The 20,514-nt window shown below is 48.6% G+C and overlaps 1 protein-coding gene across 1 annotated transcript; it reads left to right on the forward strand.

Annotated features, from left to right (window-relative positions):
- The first annotated feature begins 4,062 nt into the window (after positions 1 to 4,062).
- LOC143362811 (adult-specific cuticular protein ACP-22-like) lies at positions 4,063 to 5,661 on the forward strand. The gene is made up of 3 exons (XM_076803265.1): positions 4,063 to 4,231; positions 4,462 to 4,696; positions 5,313 to 5,661. The coding sequence occupies exons 1-3, from the start codon at positions 4,220 to 4,222 to the stop codon at positions 5,495 to 5,497; spliced, it is 432 nt and encodes a 143-aa protein (XP_076659380.1). The 5' UTR covers positions 4,063 to 4,219; the 3' UTR covers positions 5,498 to 5,661.
- The last annotated feature ends 14,853 nt before the right edge of the window (positions 5,662 to 20,514 follow it).

Raw genomic sequence — 20,514 nt, forward strand, 5'->3', positions numbered from 1 at the left:
TTTAAATATTTCTTCTTTGGTCTCTGCACGGAAACTTTCATGCGGAGTACTCGCTCTAATTAATTAGCTGAAATTCTTTCAACTTCTTCCTCGAACCTCCCCTCCCCTCCCCTCCACTCGCTCTTCTTCCCCGCTGCCTCTCGCGAACACGGCTAATTTGTAATCGCGGGGCACAAAAATATTGAAGACGCGCGAGAAAAGCGTGGAAGAAGGGGAACCCCGTGGAGAGTGCGAGAGCAGGGGAGGGAAAAAGCCGGATAGGATAATATAGAATTAAACACGGGAACGGTCCGGTGACTCTCGTCGGAATCCAGCGAAAGCTGAAGAACGCAGCCGTTGCCGAGCACGAATGCTGGCACAAACTAATTACGTACGGCTGTCGCTTCAGTGGTGAAGGGGTGGAAAGATGCGACGCGTCGAATACAAACGGCAGCATCTCTCTGCCTTTTCTCGAAAAAAAAAGAAACAAAAAAGAAAAGAAAGAAAAACACACACACACACACGGAATATATCTCTCGGATTCGACGGTGTTCGCCCGGGGCACGTGACTACCCTGTTTTCTGCGACGCTGCACCGAATGGCGTGTGCGCGACGTCTTCCGCTTCTGCACGTTGTTCTTGCATCGACGATTCCTGCGATAATCAGCTGGCATTCGAAGCTTGTTAAAGTAATTAGTCTGCTGAGTACATCATCCTCCTTACCCCGTTGTCAGCTGTGTTTGCGATACACCCACCATTTCTGCTACAGCTGGCTTTTCGTCGCAAGCTCGACACAATGATGCCGCACCCTCTGTCATCGGAAGCTCTTCACGATTTTTGTACGCTGGATGTTTCGTAATTGAGCCTCTTATCCCCACTGCGATTCAAAGCTCTTTCGTTTCTCCCTTTCACACGGTGCTATCTTGCGAGCCTTCGAATACGACTGACGTCGCGAGGAGTTTGGATTTCGGGGATTTTAATTATCGGTGCATGCTCGTGATCATTCTCGCCAAGCTCGACATTCAGGTTGTTGCATATGAAATACACAAAATATGGTATTTCGCAATTGCTTTTCTATTTTTCTATTCTGAAAATGGAACATTTACATTTTACGGAATATAATGGCGTGCAGCTAAAATCAATATTTGTAATTGCGAAATACAACAACCGCCGCTAGGGAGAGAGCCGTGATTAAACTAAAAACCTTCACAAATTTAATTGGTATGCTTTTTACGTTGTCGATAAAAAAAAGTATGTAGCGGGTGACAACGTGTGTAGTGCAACGCGTGTTGAATCGTTGTAATCTGTAGCGTTAATTAATTATTTTGAGAACGAAGATAGCCACGAAGATAGTCCACATAGTTACAAGAATGTAAGTCTGAAGAAGAATGGTAGTCTGCGCAACCATTGTCAAAAGCAAAAGCGCATCGCGCCGCTTCGTTGTTTTTCGCGCGAGGATAATTTCATGTTGTCAGAATCAATATTTACGGGGTGTCTCAGTGAATTCGTTTCGCGGTCGGTGCACAATGCCGTTCGCGCGTTACTTCATTGAAGCAATTCGGGGCGGTCGGGCCGGTTGGCCATGCACGGCTGTACAATCGCCGGACATTTATGATTTCGGCGTGTGTTTGCGGTTAGCTAATTGCGGTGTAAATATTTAGCAAATCGGCACGGCGAGGCTCGAATTCGTCGCGGACGGAAAGTGCCCACCCCTTGCAGGTTCACGCACAAATGACGCATATCCGTTCCGTGTACGAGTGCGCGGTGCAACGCGCAGCTTGGATCGATACAGTCGTTACCGAAGTAAACGGATGGATTACCAGCAGAGTGTGTGAAATAACTTTTTCATCGGTGGCTGAGAGACAGCCCGGGGAAAGTCAAGAGTCCCGAGGCTGCTCCCTCGACCGCGGTCTTCTATTGGTTGGCCCGGAGGGCAGAAAAGATCTCACCCTCCTCCCCACATCCACCGTACCGACGAGCCGCGAGTTCGTTCGGAACGAATGTACTTATTTAATTAAGAACATTATACGGGTCCCTCGTTATTTTAACAACGCTATCGTGCCCTCCCGACGCAAATTAAGCTAATTATAATTTCGTAGCGTGCACGACGAACGCACGCTCGCCGAATACCTTCGCGAGATGTTCTTCACGCATAGATGACGCCGCTTTTTCGAATGCTTCCTTTTTTTTCCCCCAGCGAGGACATTCTACTTTTTATTTCAACCCCCGCACTCAAATCCTGTTCCGCGTCGCGCGAAATCGTCGGGCTAAATACACGGCAAAGAACCCCGAGAACACTGTGTCTCATTGAACGGTCCGCAGAACCTCTGCTGAAAGAATTGTGGTGTTACACCATATGTAAACGTGTCAACAGAATTCCCTGTTTGGTTGCGTTGTCGAGCACCTTCAATTAACAAACTCTACGCCGGGTTGCGTCGTTAAATTCACGGTGTTTTCATTTGGTACCGCGCGCTCGTAATCTGCTCTATTTTTATCGACATTTGTACCGTTGCGGTCTCGAAAGAAGAGACCCGGGACGGCAAGAGGAGTAAGCTTTTCGCTCCGCCTAATCCCCACTTTGAACGCCCACGTGGCCTGCAGATGTGGCTCCAGTTATGCGAGGGCTCGGCAACGTTGCCAGAAAAAGTCTTTACACGTTCCTCTCCACTCGTCTAGCAGCGGTAGTGGGAGTAATATGACGTCACGGATCCCCTCGTGCAGAGAGTCGCTAGAGGAGAATCGTTTCGATCGAAACCGTATCTATTGCAAAACGAGGTGTCCACGATTATACGATCATTTTTAAGCAAGAGTGTTTTGCAATTCTGTTTTTGCAACCGTCTGTGCAACTTGTAATCGACGCGAAATAATCGAACGAACGAGCGTTTCGACCAACCGGGAACATTGCCTTGGATGAAACAAAGGCGGTTAGCCCGGATAAACTGTATTAATTGCGACGCTTCGAGCGAAACTTTTAATCCCGAGGCGACGGTCGAATAAGTAAAAAGTTCCGCGAGACGTAAACTTTAGTCTCGCTTTGACAATTTCGGACCTGATTAAACGTTGACTTAAAAGTTACGGCAGGTGAAACGTCGCTGGTGTAGCCGCGATCCAGCTACTTTAAGGAGTTCGGGGTGGATGACGGGGTGGTCGGCTGGAAAGCATAAGTACTTCGAAAGCCCTCGTGAAAGTTCAAAATCCTTAAAAGGTTCCTCGGGACCGTTGGCCGTAATGTCAAAGAACCGGATCCGGGAATGTGGACCGCAAATACATATGTCGCGAAGTACGCAATCCCCGATGTTTATTCTACGGGGCGAGTTCCGCGAGCGAGCGCGATGAGATACGACCCGCGGAGAAATGCCAACCGTTTTCCACCGCGAAGCACGGGGAACGCAATGCCAGCTAACATTTAATATTTAAACGTTAATAGAGAGTCGGATTTTCTGACGGATGTGTTCAAAACGTTGGAGGAAAAAAAAAAGAAATAATAAAATTAGGCTATTCGGTTATCCTTTTCAAGAACGGGTCAGCAAAACAATGAACGATAAACGAGTTTGTTGTGTTTCGCTAACAATACGTCGCTCCGATGGAATTGTTATCGCCGGCATCGATGTCGGAATATGTCAAAGTTTCGGTATGTTCGAGCCGCGGTATTAAAATATCATAATCCCCGGAAACAAAAGCGTAATTAACAGTCGCTATCGCGGACTCTTTTCACAACGGGGCTATAACCCGCTGTCGCTCGACATTCGTTTAACTCGGATTTAAACGAATGTTGTTGTCGGCTGATCAAAACCTGGCCGAAAACACGGTGCCTTTGTGCTTGATTTGCTGGCGGTTCATCACCGTGACGTTTCGTAGGATCGTTTTTTTGCGCGGACGTATAACAAACAACGGTCCCGCGGAAAAAAACTCTTCCGTGACGGGATCAATAGAGCGGAATCGACAGCCGTTTCAGTGAAAACGCGCGCGCGGTCTGCGGGACCATGTGCGTGAACGGTTTCGCCGGTTATGCTAAACGCTGTCAAAGAAACGCAACGTTTCGCAGAAAACCGAGCCGGCACGTGCACCCCTTTTTTTGCCGAGGGCTGTGTAACGATCGACCGTACGGTTGCATCGACGTTGAATAAGAATATCGCGGCGAAATCCGGCCTGCCAAAAACTGTCGGGTCTCGACAGGTATAAAAGCTCCGGGACGGTCCGTGGAGGTATCATTCCATTACTATCTTGCGAACGCTAGCAACATGGTATTCAAGGTAGGATACGAGAAGCATTTTTATTTTAATTTTCGTAATTTTTCGTTCTCACGGTTTTGAGAGCGTAGTTAGGGGTTTTAATTGTTAGAGCAGCAACTTCGATACCTCGAATTTCGCAAGATTTAATAACGCGACGATCGCTGGACGCGGAAATGTCGTTTAATCCGTGGCGGAATTAATTCGCGTGTCCGCCGAAATTTTCATTTTGTAATTTACTGTTTGGTCGACAGGTTGCTTTAATTTCCGGTGTGCTCGTTCTCGCCGCTGTCCAAAGCGGATTGGCTGGGCACGCTCACAGTTTCGCGCATTTCCACGGCCCTGTGGAAGGTCCGCACCATGAAGTTTCGCACCATGATAAACACGGACACCACGTCGACTACGTTGCCCATCCGAAATACGAGTTTTCCTACGGCGTCGACGACCATCACACCGGCGACCATCATGGACAGAAGGAGCACAGGGACGGTGAGTCGACAGCGAATACACCAGGGCTCTGGGTATAAAAGGGTTGTATACGGCATATTGATGTTTCTTCGTGCCGTTCGGTAGGGTCCCCAAAGAGAACCCTCTGTGGCACGTTTCATGCCGGTACTCCTACCACAAGGGTAGTTACAGAGTGACAATTACCGATCATCCAATTATCTTTGTTCCACGTTTAGTTTTTTCGGTCGTTGCGTAGCATTCATTCCGAAAGTTATCGGGTCAGTTTAAGACGTAAATCTCTCGCGATGTCCGGGTTTCTTATTTTCCGTAATAAGGGTGCTAGGTTATCGTCTGCCCCTAGGAAGGCCGCCGCGGAGGGAAGTAAATTATAGATGCAAATAAATTCCGCTCAACAGGTCGATATATTATATTTCTCTGGTGCTGGCAAGATCGTGTACCCTGCATACCGGGTGTCGCGATGCTAGACTGCTGGTTCCGAAAAATGGGAGCATCAATTCACAGATTATACAGGTCGAATTCTGCTGGAGTTGAAGTGCCATTGATTATTACATATAGAATCGACCCATGATTATTAGAATACAAGAAAATCTAGTATAAACAATAGGTTGCGAGATAAGTGTAACAATTTTCCACGCAGGTAAAAAGGTGGCAGGTGAATACACTGTCAAGGAACCAGGCGGCAACGTGAGGGTGGTGAAGTACCATGCCGACCCTCATGGTGGATTCTTCGCGTACGTTCACAATTCCAACGGCAATAATCACGAGGGCGGCACCTATGGCGGGCACGGGCACGGGCACGGGCACGGGCACGGGCACTATTAAAAAGACGACTGGGGACACGTCCGAAGGAAGTTAAGGGCTCGTTGATTTACGAAACAGCTCGTTACCGGAGGGCTATCTTTGTTATAATTATCGAATATTCGACGATGCGCGCCTGTGTACCAAAGAGAATTGGAAGACGCGCTGCTCCGATCGAATCTTGTTAATCACGGATTATGTTTGTTGTTGTCGTTGTTAATTCTTAAATACAGTATACTGTACCCTAGAACACCTACTGTACCCTGGAACAATTAGCCTAAAAAGTATCGCCACGTCTGCGTTTTACTCTGTCCGTTTTTCGGCGCGTTCGGTCGATGTGATTCCCGAACGCCGCGCTAGCTTTTACGACCGAAGGAATTTCCAGCTGAAGCTGAACAGTCGAATCTACAGGTACGCCGTGGCCGCCGTGAAAATATGAAAGCCGTAACAATCACGGTATCGTGGCGATAAAGTTATCTCCGCCGGCGAAATACGGGTTTCGTGATATTTTTACCGACCACCCTCGCCACCGACAGAGATCCCGTAACGTCCCCATAAAACATCTAATGCGCCGTTTATTGCACTCGGAATTTCAGCGGAGCTTCGTCATTGTCCTTGGATCTTTAACATTCCCGATTATTACCGCGAGCTTTTGTTCACCGTCGCGTTGTTCCACACCGTTTTTAGGGCACGACCACGCTGCTTAACTGTTCGTTACTCGAAATGCACTGACTTCTGCCAAACGGTTCCGCGCGCGATGCGCGAAATTTTGATCGTGGCTCTCGACGAGCCTCCTTCTTAGGAGGTCGCGCCGTTCTCCCGACAACGAATACGGAATACGATAACGCGTTTACGAATTTTTTACTGCGCCCCCCACCGATTCGGCTTAAACGAATTTTTTATCGCGAATAAAACCCGCGATAAAGTTATTTATACCGAGGTCGTTCCGCGCAGCATTTATTCGCCGGGAAATAAAATGGCGTCGCATTTTCCGCTGTCGCGACACTACGGCGTCAGTGATTTCGCCGGTAACGGCGCTCGAAAATTAGCTCGTTGAGTTTTCGGTTCCCTCTTCTTACCCTTTCAGATAGTGTCGCCAGATCAGGAACCGAATCATTTTTGCTTTTTTCCAATAGATTTCAAAACGATAGATATCGTAGCCTCCCTGGTAGGGGACAATTTTCTGCGGAGCATCCGTAAAAGAATTCCGCGAGAAGACTGGGATCGAGGTGATTCGCAGAAATTCGAGCACCTCCTCGTGCTTCTATGCACCCCTCGCGGGAAAATAGGTCCACCGGGAAAGTAGTCGGAGGCTGAATTTAGGGAATCGATCGAACTTCTCGCGAAGTACTGCCTCCGGTTCCCATTAACCCAGAAAAATGAAGCCTTAATGACCACGACCCGGTCTCGGGTCCGTCCTTTTCTATTAATACATTTAACGAGTCTCTGGCAGGGGTTCGCGGGATCCGCCTTGTAATGCGAAAATGCACGTGATTCGTGTTGCCGCTGCATAATCTCACGAGTCGCCGTTCATCCGGTTCCGTTTGGATACCGAAACGATACAATTACTTATTGAGATACCGGGCCGGCACACGCGGGATAAATAAATGGATGGATCGCGTGCATATAGGGTTTATTTAATGAGAGAGAGAGAGACGACCGTTCGAAGCCTGGCCCTACATATTCGGTCACGTATCCAAGGACGGGGGTCACGACAATCTTTGTCCACCGCGTGGGATGGCCAAAATTGATTTTGATTTACAGCGAGATAGTGTTACTTGGGATCCTTCGTCTTTGAGCCCTTAGGGAGCCGATAAGCGGGGAAACGTCGGCTTTAGCGTCCTCGGCTTTTGTGTAACTTTACACGCGCTCTGCGTCAGTCAGTCTAGTCGGAATATTTTCTGTCAGGGGTAGTAGAGAGTAAACTAACTATGCATTGTACAGGGATCGCAAGTTGCCGAGCATCTACATGCTAAACAGCATAGGGGCAAGGAAACTAGCTCTACCGAAGCTCCTCGAGGGAGCTTTATCTGCTCGATAAGGTTTATAATAATACCGATACAAGTTGCTTGTAATTGCTAGGTTAAGTTCAGATTCGTAATCAGAACCCCTGAGAGCCTCGAATCCGTCAGGTTTTCGCGAGGTTTTCGCGATTTGATGAGCATTTTGCGCTGTTGATATCGTCGGTGATAAATGAATTCGCACAGGCCCTCGCGGCGAAAGAAACAGACAATTTCGGTAGGTCGTCCGGCGCGAGGGTAATTTCGTTCGGTGGCGAGCTACTCCCGTAGACCGAGATCGACTTTTCCTTTCTCCGGAGTTTGTTTTTGTTGCTTCATGGGGCCGGAGGGGTACGGAGGGTGCCACAGGCAACACCCATCGGAGTGGGTCTGTCAAGCGTGGCCACAATCGGGCGTCGAGCAGAGAGAGTGGGTGGGTGGCCGCCGGTTGTCGGGAACAGACGACGGCAATAATGCGAGATGGACGCGATAGGGCGCGATCGATTTTCTTGATCTCCGGGGGAGTACGGTGTCCTTATTATTCCGGCGAGGAGGCAGCAAACCCGGGGGGTAGTTTCGTTATTCGATTCGAGGGAATGGGCGAACCTCATCTCGCCACGCGCTTCCTTCCGACCCTTTTATATCCGCCTTTCTTCCTCCTCTCTCCTCTCTTCTCTCTTCTCTCTTCTCCCTTCTCTCTGCTCTTCCTCAGCCTACTTCCGTGCTGGTAAAAATCCAATTCGTGCCGGCACGTTGCATAGGGAAATAAGTGGACGGGGGTTGAATTTGTGCCGGGTAACGAAGATACTCGTGCCCCCGGGCTATTGGACCTGGGCTAAGTGAACCGAGATAATCGATCGTTGGGTAGGTTCTCTTGTAAATCGAAGTGTCCGAATGGAACATCCAGGTAGACAGGATTGAATCAGAGTTCGAGATTAAACGCACTCTTGTCGGCAGCACCGTGCCCCGAATGCGATAGAACCGAATTAGCTGCGTGCGCAAACCACGAGCTCGGCGTTCGGATAAAACAAGGGAATTTCGGAAAGATATTTTCTATGCTTACTCGCGATCGAATTAGCGGAGTAACGGTACCGAAACCAACTGAATTGTACCGAATGAATAAATTGTAATTTATTTTATTCGAATACATTACGCACGATTTCGCCAATCGCAGAGGTTTCGGATCGGTTCGACAGGATCGCCGAGGCAATATTTCTACGCGATATTCATGACACGACAGGTGCGCGCGTCCGTCGAAGATACGGTCGGCGACAATGGATAGTCCGGATTCGCGAGTTCGCCGATAAGCCTCGGCGCCGATTTTTCACGCGGCCGACACGACCAGAACTCGAGGCTCTTAAACGCGCGCCACTCCCTCCCGTGGAAGTCGAAATGTCCAGCTGGTCCGAAGGAAACCCTCGAAAAGTCTCGATGCGGCGAGCGGAAAGTACGAGAGGCTCGAGGTTCTTAACGGGGGCCGCGGCTCGCAACTTTTCAAGAGTTTGCCGGGAATAAGGGCGTGTCCCGTTCAACCCGCGACTTCCGACTTTTGCCGACCGCATTTCACGAAGCGTCCATTTTCCATCGCGACTCCTGGTTCCGTATTTTCGTCTTGACTTTCGATACGAACGCTCGAACCGCTTCGATGTTTCTGTTTGCCGAGGCGGAGTATCGAGCGTCCGCTGAGAAACATTGTCCCGGGTCCTGGGTCCCGGATCCCGGATCCCGGATCCCGGGTCCCGGGTCGTCTCTCCCTCTCTCGACGATCAGAGCTTCACGCCGCACCTGATTCATCGATTTTCGAAGATAATATCGGGTTATCGGTCGGTCGCAAATTGAACGGAATGTCGGAGAAATGGCCGGGCGGATGGCACCCGGAAGAATAACCCGAGTGGGATACCGGTGAACAAGAACGGTTCTATGGAGTATCGATAGGAAAACGGATGTTCGCTTGCATCGAGCGGGCTACACGAGCATATTTCAAGCCACCGATCGCGCCCTATCGACTTGACGGCCGCCGCGAAGTGACTGAAATGGCCGAAACGCCGAAGAATTCATAGCATCGTTATCTCTGCATTACCCATTACGAAAACTATTTTCTTACAGATTCTTATTCCACGAGAAAAACGCAAAGGATTCTTCAAATAATATTACATATCGATATCTATAGGAAAATCCGGTGAAATTGCTTTCTAATCGCAATCGTATCTGCTACCTGTTGGAACCGAGTGGAGTTTTCTCATCGATGCATTTCGGTTTCTTTGAATTCATCTCCCTTATTTTCTTCATTCTCTTATGCGGCGTGCACAATTTCGATTTTGATATGCCCGTGAAAACCGGTGCCTCGTATAACCACGCTTTACTTCCCACAGCGATTTATGTATCTCGTTCGGTTGCCAATAGATTTTCGTTCGCGGTTCCGTTCAATTTGTTATGGTTTATTTCTTTTCGGTCGTACGGAAGTGCTCTCGCTCTTCCATTGCCAGTGCCAAGCACATGTAGCTTTCCATCGGGCGTGATGTTGATTAAAAAACTTTTCAGCCACGATATGTTACGAGCTGTCGATAAGAGCTATGTTGCGTGCTGTTAGGACCTTCTTTGTCAACGACCAGAGTTCTCGTACTTGATCGGCAGTCCATCGAGAGCTTGATTTTTACCATGACAACGGCTCCCGCGTAAAAATCGTCGAATTTTCGACCGATCTAAAGAGCTCCGAGGATTTCTGGCATTCCGCGGGAAGAGACTTGTCTCGCTCTTATGGCTGGCAAGGTTTACAACGGCTGCGGTCCAGTGTCCCGTAAACGACACCGCAGCCGCCATCACCATTTACTCTTTGGTAAATTTCCAAAGTTGAAACTTTCACGAGACGCGGCGCGGCGCGGCGAGCCGTGCGCACATACTGCTAACACCGCGTCTGGCTCCTTCTTCGTCATCTTACTCGCGGTCACACGCCCCGAGGCGAACAGGGAAAGTCGTTAGAATGATGCAGCACCGGGAGTTTCTAATCTCTTAAAATCCTTTTTCACCGTCTGGCCTCGTTGTACCGTCCTCCCGTTCCCTCTGAATTTCTTTATTTGAGAGAATTGTGTTCCATTTGGGGACGTTCATCGCTTCGCAAATTAGAGAGGCAAAGTAACATCTATTTCAGCGCAAAGACTTATTGCCTGCTCGTTGCTACGAGGAGTCGGAAACTTGGGAACTCTAGGCGTCGAAAATCTCTCGTTTTACCTTCGATTAATCCTCGTGCATATCCTTGTGGTATATCGAGGGGCCGGTCTCGCGAGCCACTTTCGAGCGCTTCCAGTCTACCCCGTTCCTTACAGCCGGTGCTTTCAAATTATCTGAAAAAGTTTCATCGAAGTTCCATTATCCTGGAATCGTTGATTTCTCTCGAGCAGCCTCTAGAGTAAAGACAACAGAATCAACCGGGCCCGGCCGCTAAAAAGAGTGGCAGGCAACGAGAGACCGTGGCCGGAAGGGAAACGATGTTCCGCGAATTTGAAGCATCTCCGTGAATCCCGGTGTTGAGACCCCGCTATCCGACGAAGCATCATCCACATTCTCGACGTTCTTACACGGGATGCCGTTCGTTCTACGCGGACGGCGTGCTTTCTGTATTTTGGAGAACTGCCAGGGACACGCGATTTACGAGTCGGTGAAATTTAATTGTTCGAGAATTCGGATTACCGTTCTCTCGAACTGTAATCCGATTACGGATTTTCCCGCTTCGATTACCAGTTCTCAGTCGGTGTAATTGGACCGGGGCTTGCTGACCATTACAGCTTCCGTCAGCGAGTCGGTGGACGTCCGTAAATCGTCTTGATAGGAAAACGATCTTGATCGGTCGTCGATACGCACCTCTCTGCCCGTTCCCAAAGGTATCGATAACCACGATTCGCCTCCTCGGAATGCTTGTTGCGGTACACCGAGGCAGATGCCGTTTAATTGAAACTGTTTAATCGGTGATGGAATTATTCGCATACATTGAATCCGCGCGTAGAAAATGTCGATGCCTAAATTAAGCGTAATATTCATTAATCGAAACGAGTTTCATCCGCTGAGAGGTTTATCCTTCAGAAAAAATTCTGTTTAACGTATCCTCCCGGTCGTACGAGGCGTATCCGACCGTGTCGACGAGGCAGAACATGACTCGGCATAGTTGAGCATAGGTTGACTTGTATCGTGTTTCACGCAGTTTCCGTCGCGTTCATTTTCAATTCTGCGCTCGACGTCTTCACTTTCCTATAATTACACTGGAAAGTTCAATATCCGTTCAGAAATAAATAAATAAATCGAAAGCCGCTTCGATTATCGGACGGCATACTTTGCTTCTTCCCTCGAGCTCTCTTCGAGATCCCCTCGGACTCTTATATCCGGCCATTCGCGCTTGCTCAATTCGTCGAAGATGTATCGCGGATATTCGCGTTATTTCCTCGTTTATCGGATTCGTCGGATAGAAGAGCAGCCGAGAGAAGCCGCGTATAGAAAACGCCTTAGATTTATGTAGACAGCCGAGAGAGCATGATGCCGGACGGATAAATTCTCGAGGACGAGAACGATTTCGATTTCGTCGGAGCCGAGGGCTGGCGCTTTTCGCGCTTCTCCTCGCGCGAACCGACAAATCACTTTATTCATCGATTCGCTTTATTAGCCGACAAATCACTTTAATCAATTTACTTTCGGATTAGAAGAAATTGCTTTTCGATACAGGACCGTCGTCGAGTTTTATTAATAGGCTTTTCCGTTTAAGCGTTAAGCTCAACGAATGGCCTCTGAGAATTCACAAACACCGAAGCTATCTCGAAGTTTCTGCTAAAAAATATGACGCTGCAGTATATGTACGCGAAGTCCCAGGTGTACAAGCGAAATTTCCTCCACTGTATAACCGCAGCCTAATTCAGCAGATTGCAGCTGGCTAGCGCACGCTGTCAAGATCCATACAGTGTACCTGTCGTTAGCTAGCAGCCCACCTCTGATCGACGCTCGCGGCCCACGGAGACATTCTCCGTAGATTCGTGCAGATTGGTCGAATCGAATATCGGGATTAAATTCGGCCCAGGCTTCCACCGATAAGAGAAGTTCCCCGGATAGGAATTTCACGGGGAAATCTCGGTGGCTCGTTCACCAGGCACCGAGTAGCCGCGTATAACGAACTTATGCTATCCAGCAACGCCGCGTCTACACGCGACACCAGCCCCGAGCCCCTTCCCCGTGTCGTTGAAACACTTTGATTATGCATTGGCAAGACTCTAAGTACTAATTTGGATGAAACAGCAATCAGCAATGTAAATTGTTGCGACACGCGAGACACCGTGGTAATAGACGGAAACGATGTTTATTCTTCGCGTCTCGTCTTCCGGAGCTGCCACCTTATCGGATCGTCGGATTGCCACGGGTAGAACTTGTTACGCGTCTTCGGCGCTTCTACTTTCTTGCAGGATCTCTACGGTTCTACGGAAACCAAATGAGGGATCATTTGGCGATTCGTAGTGGAAGTTGGAGCAGACGGAACGGAGTTATCTCCCGGGCTGGATTTCAAACGAGACATTACCGAAAATTGTTGGGAGAAGGGAAGTCTCTTGGCCTCGTAATTCACATGACAACGCCTGGTCGTTACCTCTGATCATTACAGAATGCAAATTGTGTGTTACAAACGCACGCGTTGATGATTCGCCACACCAATAAAATACCGTCCAATTTTGAAAGCTAACGATAAGCCAGACGTTAAGCGTTACAGCACGCGAATGTCTTTTTGCGGGGAATCCGACTATATATAATCCCTCTGGCGGAATACACATCGCAGCGGGCACAATAATGTCGTTCAGTCGGCTGCCGGCAGAAATGATAGACACGCATATCGTTTTCCGCATCTCGTTTCCGTGTATCGAGACTCGACGTATAGACCGGCGGTGTTGTTGTTCCATGGAATTGCGTGCAGGCAACGCGACGCGTCACGCTCCATCAGCCCCGGCTCAAAAGTGCACCGTTTTTCCGCTCCCTTTTACCGCCCCCGTCGAACGAGTATCGCCACACGAGGACCTTTTGCCATAGGTGTCACAGTCCGTGCACGGATTTGCATGATATGGTAATTTTTCTAGATACACGGGAGACCTCGTACCCTCCGCAGCCGCGTCGCGCGTCGCGCGTCGATCCGAGCACGCAACTATGATGCGCGTACACTGTCGACGCTGCAATCGGCCGATATCGCAGCGTGTCGTTTCGTAGTAATCGCGATTTGTAACTTCACTTCGAAAGAACGTCGATACGTTTCGTGAAGTTCGACCGCAGGTAGGAAGAGCACGGGATAATTGACACGAGCTTTACGCCTCTTTAATAGTTTGTTCGTGATTTTCCCGGTGATTCCAGAGAAAACTCAATCTCCGTGTGCAAAGGCAACGTCTCGCGTCGGGTCGCGTCGCCGAGTTTGCGTACCAAGAACAAACACGTTTCACGAGAGAAATCTTGTTAATCTTTCGACAACGGGCTCGTATAGTGGCCGAAATAATGATACGTTCACTGCACGAACTAGCTTGTTCAATCTTCTTATTTCTATTTACGTTGCGGGACGTATCTTTGCGGTCTTTGTTATCAATATAAACATTAACTTCTTAGCCGTACATTAAATTCCGAAATCTTTTTATAATAATTTCGTCGTAATAACGTCGAGATCTAATTAAGATATAATATAGCAGAGACAGGTCAACCGTTTGAGGGGTAAAGTTTTGAAACGAGAGTCTACTCGAATTCCTTTTTTCCCGTAGAATATAATTTACGAGGGCTTGATAAGTTTAATTAAGAGATTTTTGCAGACAAGCGCTGGAAAAGCAACGCCGACCGAGGATTATTAAAACTTTTTCACCGGGGCGATATTTTAATAGAACGCACGAGTGTCCAAGCGAGCATCAATCATGAAGCATCTGAGAACCCTTCGTCGGATCGGAAGCTGTTCCGTCTCCAATAATTCGAAGGGGCGGTAGTATTTGCGAACGATTTTGGTCTTCGCGCTGGGAAATAATCTGGCGCCCGGTCCAAAATCGTATTTAAATCTCACGCATGCTTTGATCGATCCCAGGACGAGGGTTGACACTCCCCCGAGATTGACTCGGGGGTTGCATCGATCAGACAGGAACGTATCCATGTGGCACAGAGCCTAGCTATACGCGTACGTATGTATCTCAGTCAATAAGCAAGTTACACCCGCCGCACAGTGGTCCCAATCGATGAATTCATTTCATTCTTGTATAAAAATACAAGCATTTACGAAGCGGCATGGTTTTATTTCATTTACATTTCGAATTATTGATGATTCAGATACACGAGCAAGTAACATATTTAAATTGTAATAATCTGTTTTACGTACTATGTTTTATTTAATACTTACACCAAACACGAGCAACGGTTTCGCTTATAATATTCTGCATTCACTCGGGAAACGTTAATGGCGAAAGGATTCAACTTCAATGCCCTTTTCCAATCGTAAAAGAGCATACAGAAGTGAACATATAAAATTATTCGCAATAAAGTTGGCTCTGTAAACAGTTAATCTGAATGTGATTTAATCATTTTTAAATACGAGACGCAAAAGCTTCGTTTTATTACGAATTTAATATTAAATCTACCGAACAGTATTTATTTAGGTTGTAAACGCGCATATACTAAAATTTTAATGCATTCGTATTAAGCTCTTCCGTATAGAGCGAGCCAATAAGAATGACCACTCGAAACGACTCATTATTTATTGACGATTTTGTCGTGATCTCTGAACAGGAGGCTTGCGTTCGAAAAGAACCTCGCGAAAGGTTTTCTATTTTCGATAAGAAACGGCGCTCTCCAATATCTGGTTCATAGAGTGGCTCGGCATCGTCGGAAAAAGCGTGGGCAACCAAAGAGACGATAATACGCGGAAATTTGGCTTAATGCGGTGGGACGTTCTCCTGCATAGTCTCCGATAAAGGAGCGTTCCGCGTACGGGGTACCGCGTTTGCATTGTGACGCCGGTGATTCGGGTGCCAAGGTCCATTTCAAAGCCCGACCGGTGCCAGCTTTCTTTAAAGGGTATGAAAGGCTTTCGAGGGGTTTATTCGATCCTCGAACGGTGAAACCGCAAAGAGATCCCTCGCCTCTTTCGCGTCGCGTCGCATAGTCGAACAGTGGATCGAGCGTATAGACGACGATTCGACATTCGTATAGTTCAACATTTCACGTCTAAATATCTCGAAAATAACGCTGTTCATTGACTTTGCTCTTTTAGAGGCACAGAGAAAATTTCGTAGATACAGAAGCGAGCGTATCACCGCCGCTTCCGTACCCATCGTCGCTCTGTCAAACATATCTATTAATTACTTTTTTGCAACACGTACCGCTAAAGCGGCCAGCAGCGTCTACGCTCGTGCATAACTAAGCGTTACCGATTTCATACGGCGTAATCAATATTAACCGAATAACAACGCGGCCTTACACAATCAATATTAACAAGACATCGGATTAATTCATGAATTCCCAGCAGCGACATACACACATATTTCCGTGGTTCCATTGTATCTATCTGTACACCGTCCCGGGCTAGTTATTCGCCTCGTTCTTCTTGGTGCCACGAAGCGAGCGGAAGCGCGCGTCTATGCGGCCAGGGTTTTTAAAAAAGCGGAGCGAGATCTGTGCAAATATTGGTTCGCCGTGTAATTTGCGAGTGGCCGCGGTCCAATTAAAAACACATCTCGAAAACCAGCGTCGCGGTTCCGACTACGGGGGGAAAAAAAAAGGTAAACAGTCGAACGCAAGGCAAACCAGATATTTCGAAAAAGCGAAACACGGGACTGGAGGATGGTCAGGAGAAGTTCCTCGAGGAAGAACCGGTCTGCGAGAAAACCGTTTCGATACGCAAACTATCTTCTTGCCGAGTAAACTCAATGTAAACTCATTCCTGGTCCATGCTACCGCTACCGCTGCTGCTGCTGCTGCCGCCGCCATCGCCGCAGCCAGCTTGTGTACAAACTTTGTTAGACGAGGAGAATTTGATAGACACGTAGGGAAAGGGCAGTCCCGATCGTGGTCTGGCTGCAAAGATTCTTTTACTCGCGAAGACCACTGCGCGCTGCCCTAGATTCGCGAAAACGAAATTTTTCGACATCTCCCGAAACTCCACGAAACTCGACGAGGCAGACGAAAGTTCGTGGAAATGATTAATTAAAATTAATCGTTTGGGGAGATTCATTGTTACCTTCGAAGTACGGTAGAACTTTTCTTCAGAAGTACAATGATTTCACAATTTCTTCTGGGCACCGAAAACTGCAACAGTGAGTTAGAAAAAAAAAAAAAAAATACGGCTACGGGACGGGGAACGATTGACGAAGCACTCGAGCGACCATGACTCAGGATTACGTCGGACATTTAAGGGAATCAAGGTTGTTTGGTGATCACGTATCTCCGAAACGCTGGGCTTAGCACTGAAAGACGTTTCAGGAACGCCGGCACGGCGAAAGGGAAGGAAACAGTTTTTCTGCGATCATTCCGGTCCGTTCTGTATCACGCACAATTCCTTTCAATTCCGACGTCCACTTTTTCCAGCCGAGAGAGCCCGGTTGTTTCATTTGTCTTCGTATTCGTGGGGGACGTGGTGACTAACGATCCAAATGGACAGTGGTTGACGTTCAAAGACCATGGACGGGGACGCTTCTGGTATATGGGCAATAATCCTCCGTGGGCCCGACAGCGACCGGGGATCGCGAACTATTTTAATATCGCGCGCTCTTGGCGAGCGTACGCAAATAGAAGTTCATTTATCGTTATTCAGAACGTGACGCGGATCAGAAGGATTTCTCGAGGAATTCACGGTTTCGAGCATCTTCGTCCGCCGACGTCGCGCCGCTCGAATCACGTTTCCGCGTCTCGCGGAACAGATAAATTCAAGATTTCTTTCCTCCGTATGCAAACAGCCGAGCATTCTTATGATTCCTGTACACCGTCGATACCAATCTTTCCGCGACGGTATCGATGCCGTCGCTTTCGGTTACCGTCGAATCTGCAACGCGTGCGAAAGAAACTCTGAAACTACCTCCTCGCCCCCTCTCCCCCGCCCCCGTGAACCAGATCCGCAGAAATGCGAACGATATTCCTAGCACCTCCAATTATAGCTTAACATTCAAATGGTGGATCACATTTTGTCCGGGTGCACGCTGAAAATTCATTCTGGGAGGCAGATTCGGTCGGTTGCTTACGATCAAAAATTCCGGCCTGTAAATCCGCGAAAAGCCCGAAACTCCCGCGGGTGTATTTATCTAGCGGGTGTGCCGACCGAATCGAACCGCGGGCGAACGAGCGAACGAGCGAACGATAGAACGATAGAACCTCGGCCTTATCTCCTCTTGAGGAATCCTCGTTGCTCGTGCCCGTGCTCCGAGGGGGCGAAGGGGTTGGCCAACGGCCAAAATGGTAATGCGAAGCCCCGCAGCCACGGCCGTACTTCGCGAATCACATTTCCCAGTATTCACTTTTCGCTTTTCCGCTCGCCTCTTTTCCTTCTGTCCTGGCATCTGGGCGGAACGATGGCGAGAAAGAGAACGAAGCGAAGGACGGATCGGAAAGAGATAAAAAGAACGGGCCTCTGTGGGTGAGGGCGAGGGTGAGAGCGCGCGCGCGCGGGAACAGGGGGCCAGCTCGAGCGGGCAAGGATAAAAAGGCACGAACGCATTCAGGAACTTCGTTCATTCGGTCCGTAGCCTGGTAAAAAGCGGCGTTTTCATCACGTTAATCATACCACGGGGAGAGACGTCTCGTAGGATTGAACTCGCGAGCGCTTTATGCGTCGCGATCGATCCACCGCGGATAGAATCGAACGTTCGCTGGTTTTGAATTTTTCGTTTTCACGTCGATCCCCTGATTTATTTTCCCACGTGCCGCGCCGTGCCGCACGGAATCTATTGGAACCGGCTCGCCGAAGTAACGGGACCGTTCTGAACGAATTAATAACGATACTGTTCGTTATTGCCATCGCGAAAACAGCAGATCGAAATTTTAAAGAAATCTTAAGATACGTTGATAAAATAAAATTCTGATTACGGACGCAGAATCGACGAAGACGTATGTAACGGCACGCGAACAACGGTAGAGAAACGAACGAAGGAGGACGCGGCGAAGAAGAAGATCGAATCAGGGCGACCATCGAGGCGGTTGGTTTCGGTTTCAGGGATGGAAGCCACGGAGGATGGGTGGCGGCGAGGCTCAAGATATACACAGAGGAATCGTGTACGTGGGTTCGGTGAGTGCTGGCAGATGTATCTTGGCACCGTACCAAAGCTCTAATGTTATCCAGCAACGAGGAGAACCGGTTGTAGACGAACGGCGAGTAAGGTATCGCGAGATGATCGTTACTCAAGAATTTAGTGACTAGCAGCAAGCTGGCAAGCACCTAGCTGGTGTCAAGGGAAAACGAATTCTTCTCGAGCTTCGCTGCTCTCTGTCCTTTACCACCATCTTGGGGAGCCATTTCGACCGATTTAACTGGTCCCGTTTTGCGCTGCTGATAATACGGGGCTGTCCACTATGCTGGGAAGAACCGTCGCGTCGGGTTTATTACAATCTGTGAGAGCTGCGTGGAAGTTTAGGATCGAAGGAGCTTTGTAGATCATTCGAAGAATCGTCAAAGAGAAATTATTAGTTCCGAGTTTGATCTCGCCTACATTTCTCGAACCAGTTCAAGGGCCGTGGTTTCCGCGGACGACGAAATCGAATAAATGAAGCGAGCGTCGAAACAAGTCGAACGCGCATCCGGTTTCGGCGAACGCCGCTCTCTTCTTTCACGGTATAAACATTTCAGGACCCGAGCAGCTTAGAATGTTTTCCACGTTTTGGTTCCGAGTCGATTCCTCTTTCTACCCGGGCTCCATTATTTTATCGTCTTCCCCCGTTGTCTCTTTACCGGTCCAGCGTCGAAACTTTTACCATGCAAGCCCTCGGCTCTCGCATCGTCTCGCGAGAATCGGCTATTTTTCTTTTCCGTGGGACGCCGTCGCGCGTCGCCGGAAGATCGAGGAAACTGTCACGGACGATCTTTCGCCGACGGAATAAGCGTGGGTTCGGTCACGGGAACGTGAGCCGCCCCTTTATCGCGGCCGAGAAAACAGATTCGTCAGTGGAGAGTTGATCGAACCGCACATCGTTCGATCTTGACACCTTCGCGGACATATTGCTTCGGTGGTCTCGACGGGAAGCGAGAGTTTCGAACCAAAATGATACTTACGCTACTAGACGAAGCTGCTAGACCGACGGTGCACTTTCTGCGAGGTTGTTTCAGGAAATTTGAGGAAACCAGAGTTTTTCGAGATCTAAATTTCAATCGATCTCTACTTTATGTGTGTGTAAAATTTAAAATTTCAAGAGGATCCACCGATGCGTTATCGAGATATCAATTTCGATTTCGTGGGATTTTTCTGGGCACTGGCTCGATGGTCGGCGCGTTGAAACGGCCATAACGCGAGCAGATATTTGAATATGAAGTAGTTATTAAAAACGGATAAAGTTAACGCGATCGAATTAATTTCCACGTCCAATAACGCGCGAAGGCCGAGAAAAAGAGCCGCGTGAATTTACCACGGTGATAACATAATGGTATTACCAGATTACTGGCGCAATGAACGCGTGGTAATGGGCGGAGTAAAACGAAAAACGCGGCCGCGAGCGTAAAGGCTGCGCGCGCGGGTATTAACAGTCCCGAGTGAATTTGTTTCAATTCCCGGCGAGGACGACAAACGTTGGGCATTCTCTTAATCGTAAGGAAGTTGCTCGGAGGATCGTTAAAGAATAATGGCCTGGTAATAAAGCGAGATCACGACTTCTCGTAGATGTTCGGAGGCGAGCCAGGTCCCGGCTGGGCGATATTAAGAGAAATTGCCGTCGAAATCGGTTACGGTGCGCGGAGAAGTTTCGGCGGACGATCGGAAAGTTTGCGCGCGGGACAGACACACTTCCGTCAGCGAGACGACGAGTATTGCGAAAGTTAAATGAGAACGAGTTAGGCTGGCAACAGGCGATAAGCTTCGAGTCTTG

This window comes from Halictus rubicundus, chromosome 18 (assembly GCF_050948215.1).
Source record: "Halictus rubicundus isolate RS-2024b chromosome 18, iyHalRubi1_principal, whole genome shotgun sequence".
NCBI lineage: Eukaryota > Metazoa > Arthropoda > Insecta > Hymenoptera > Halictidae > Halictus > Halictus rubicundus.

Excerpts from the sequence above, each read along its gene's own strand:
- LOC143362811 (XM_076803265.1), top strand. Across the intron at positions 4,697-5,312 it reads ACAGAAGGAGCACAGGGACG|GTAAAAAGGTGGCAGGTGAA; the intron begins GTGAGTCGACAG and ends TTTTCCACGCAG.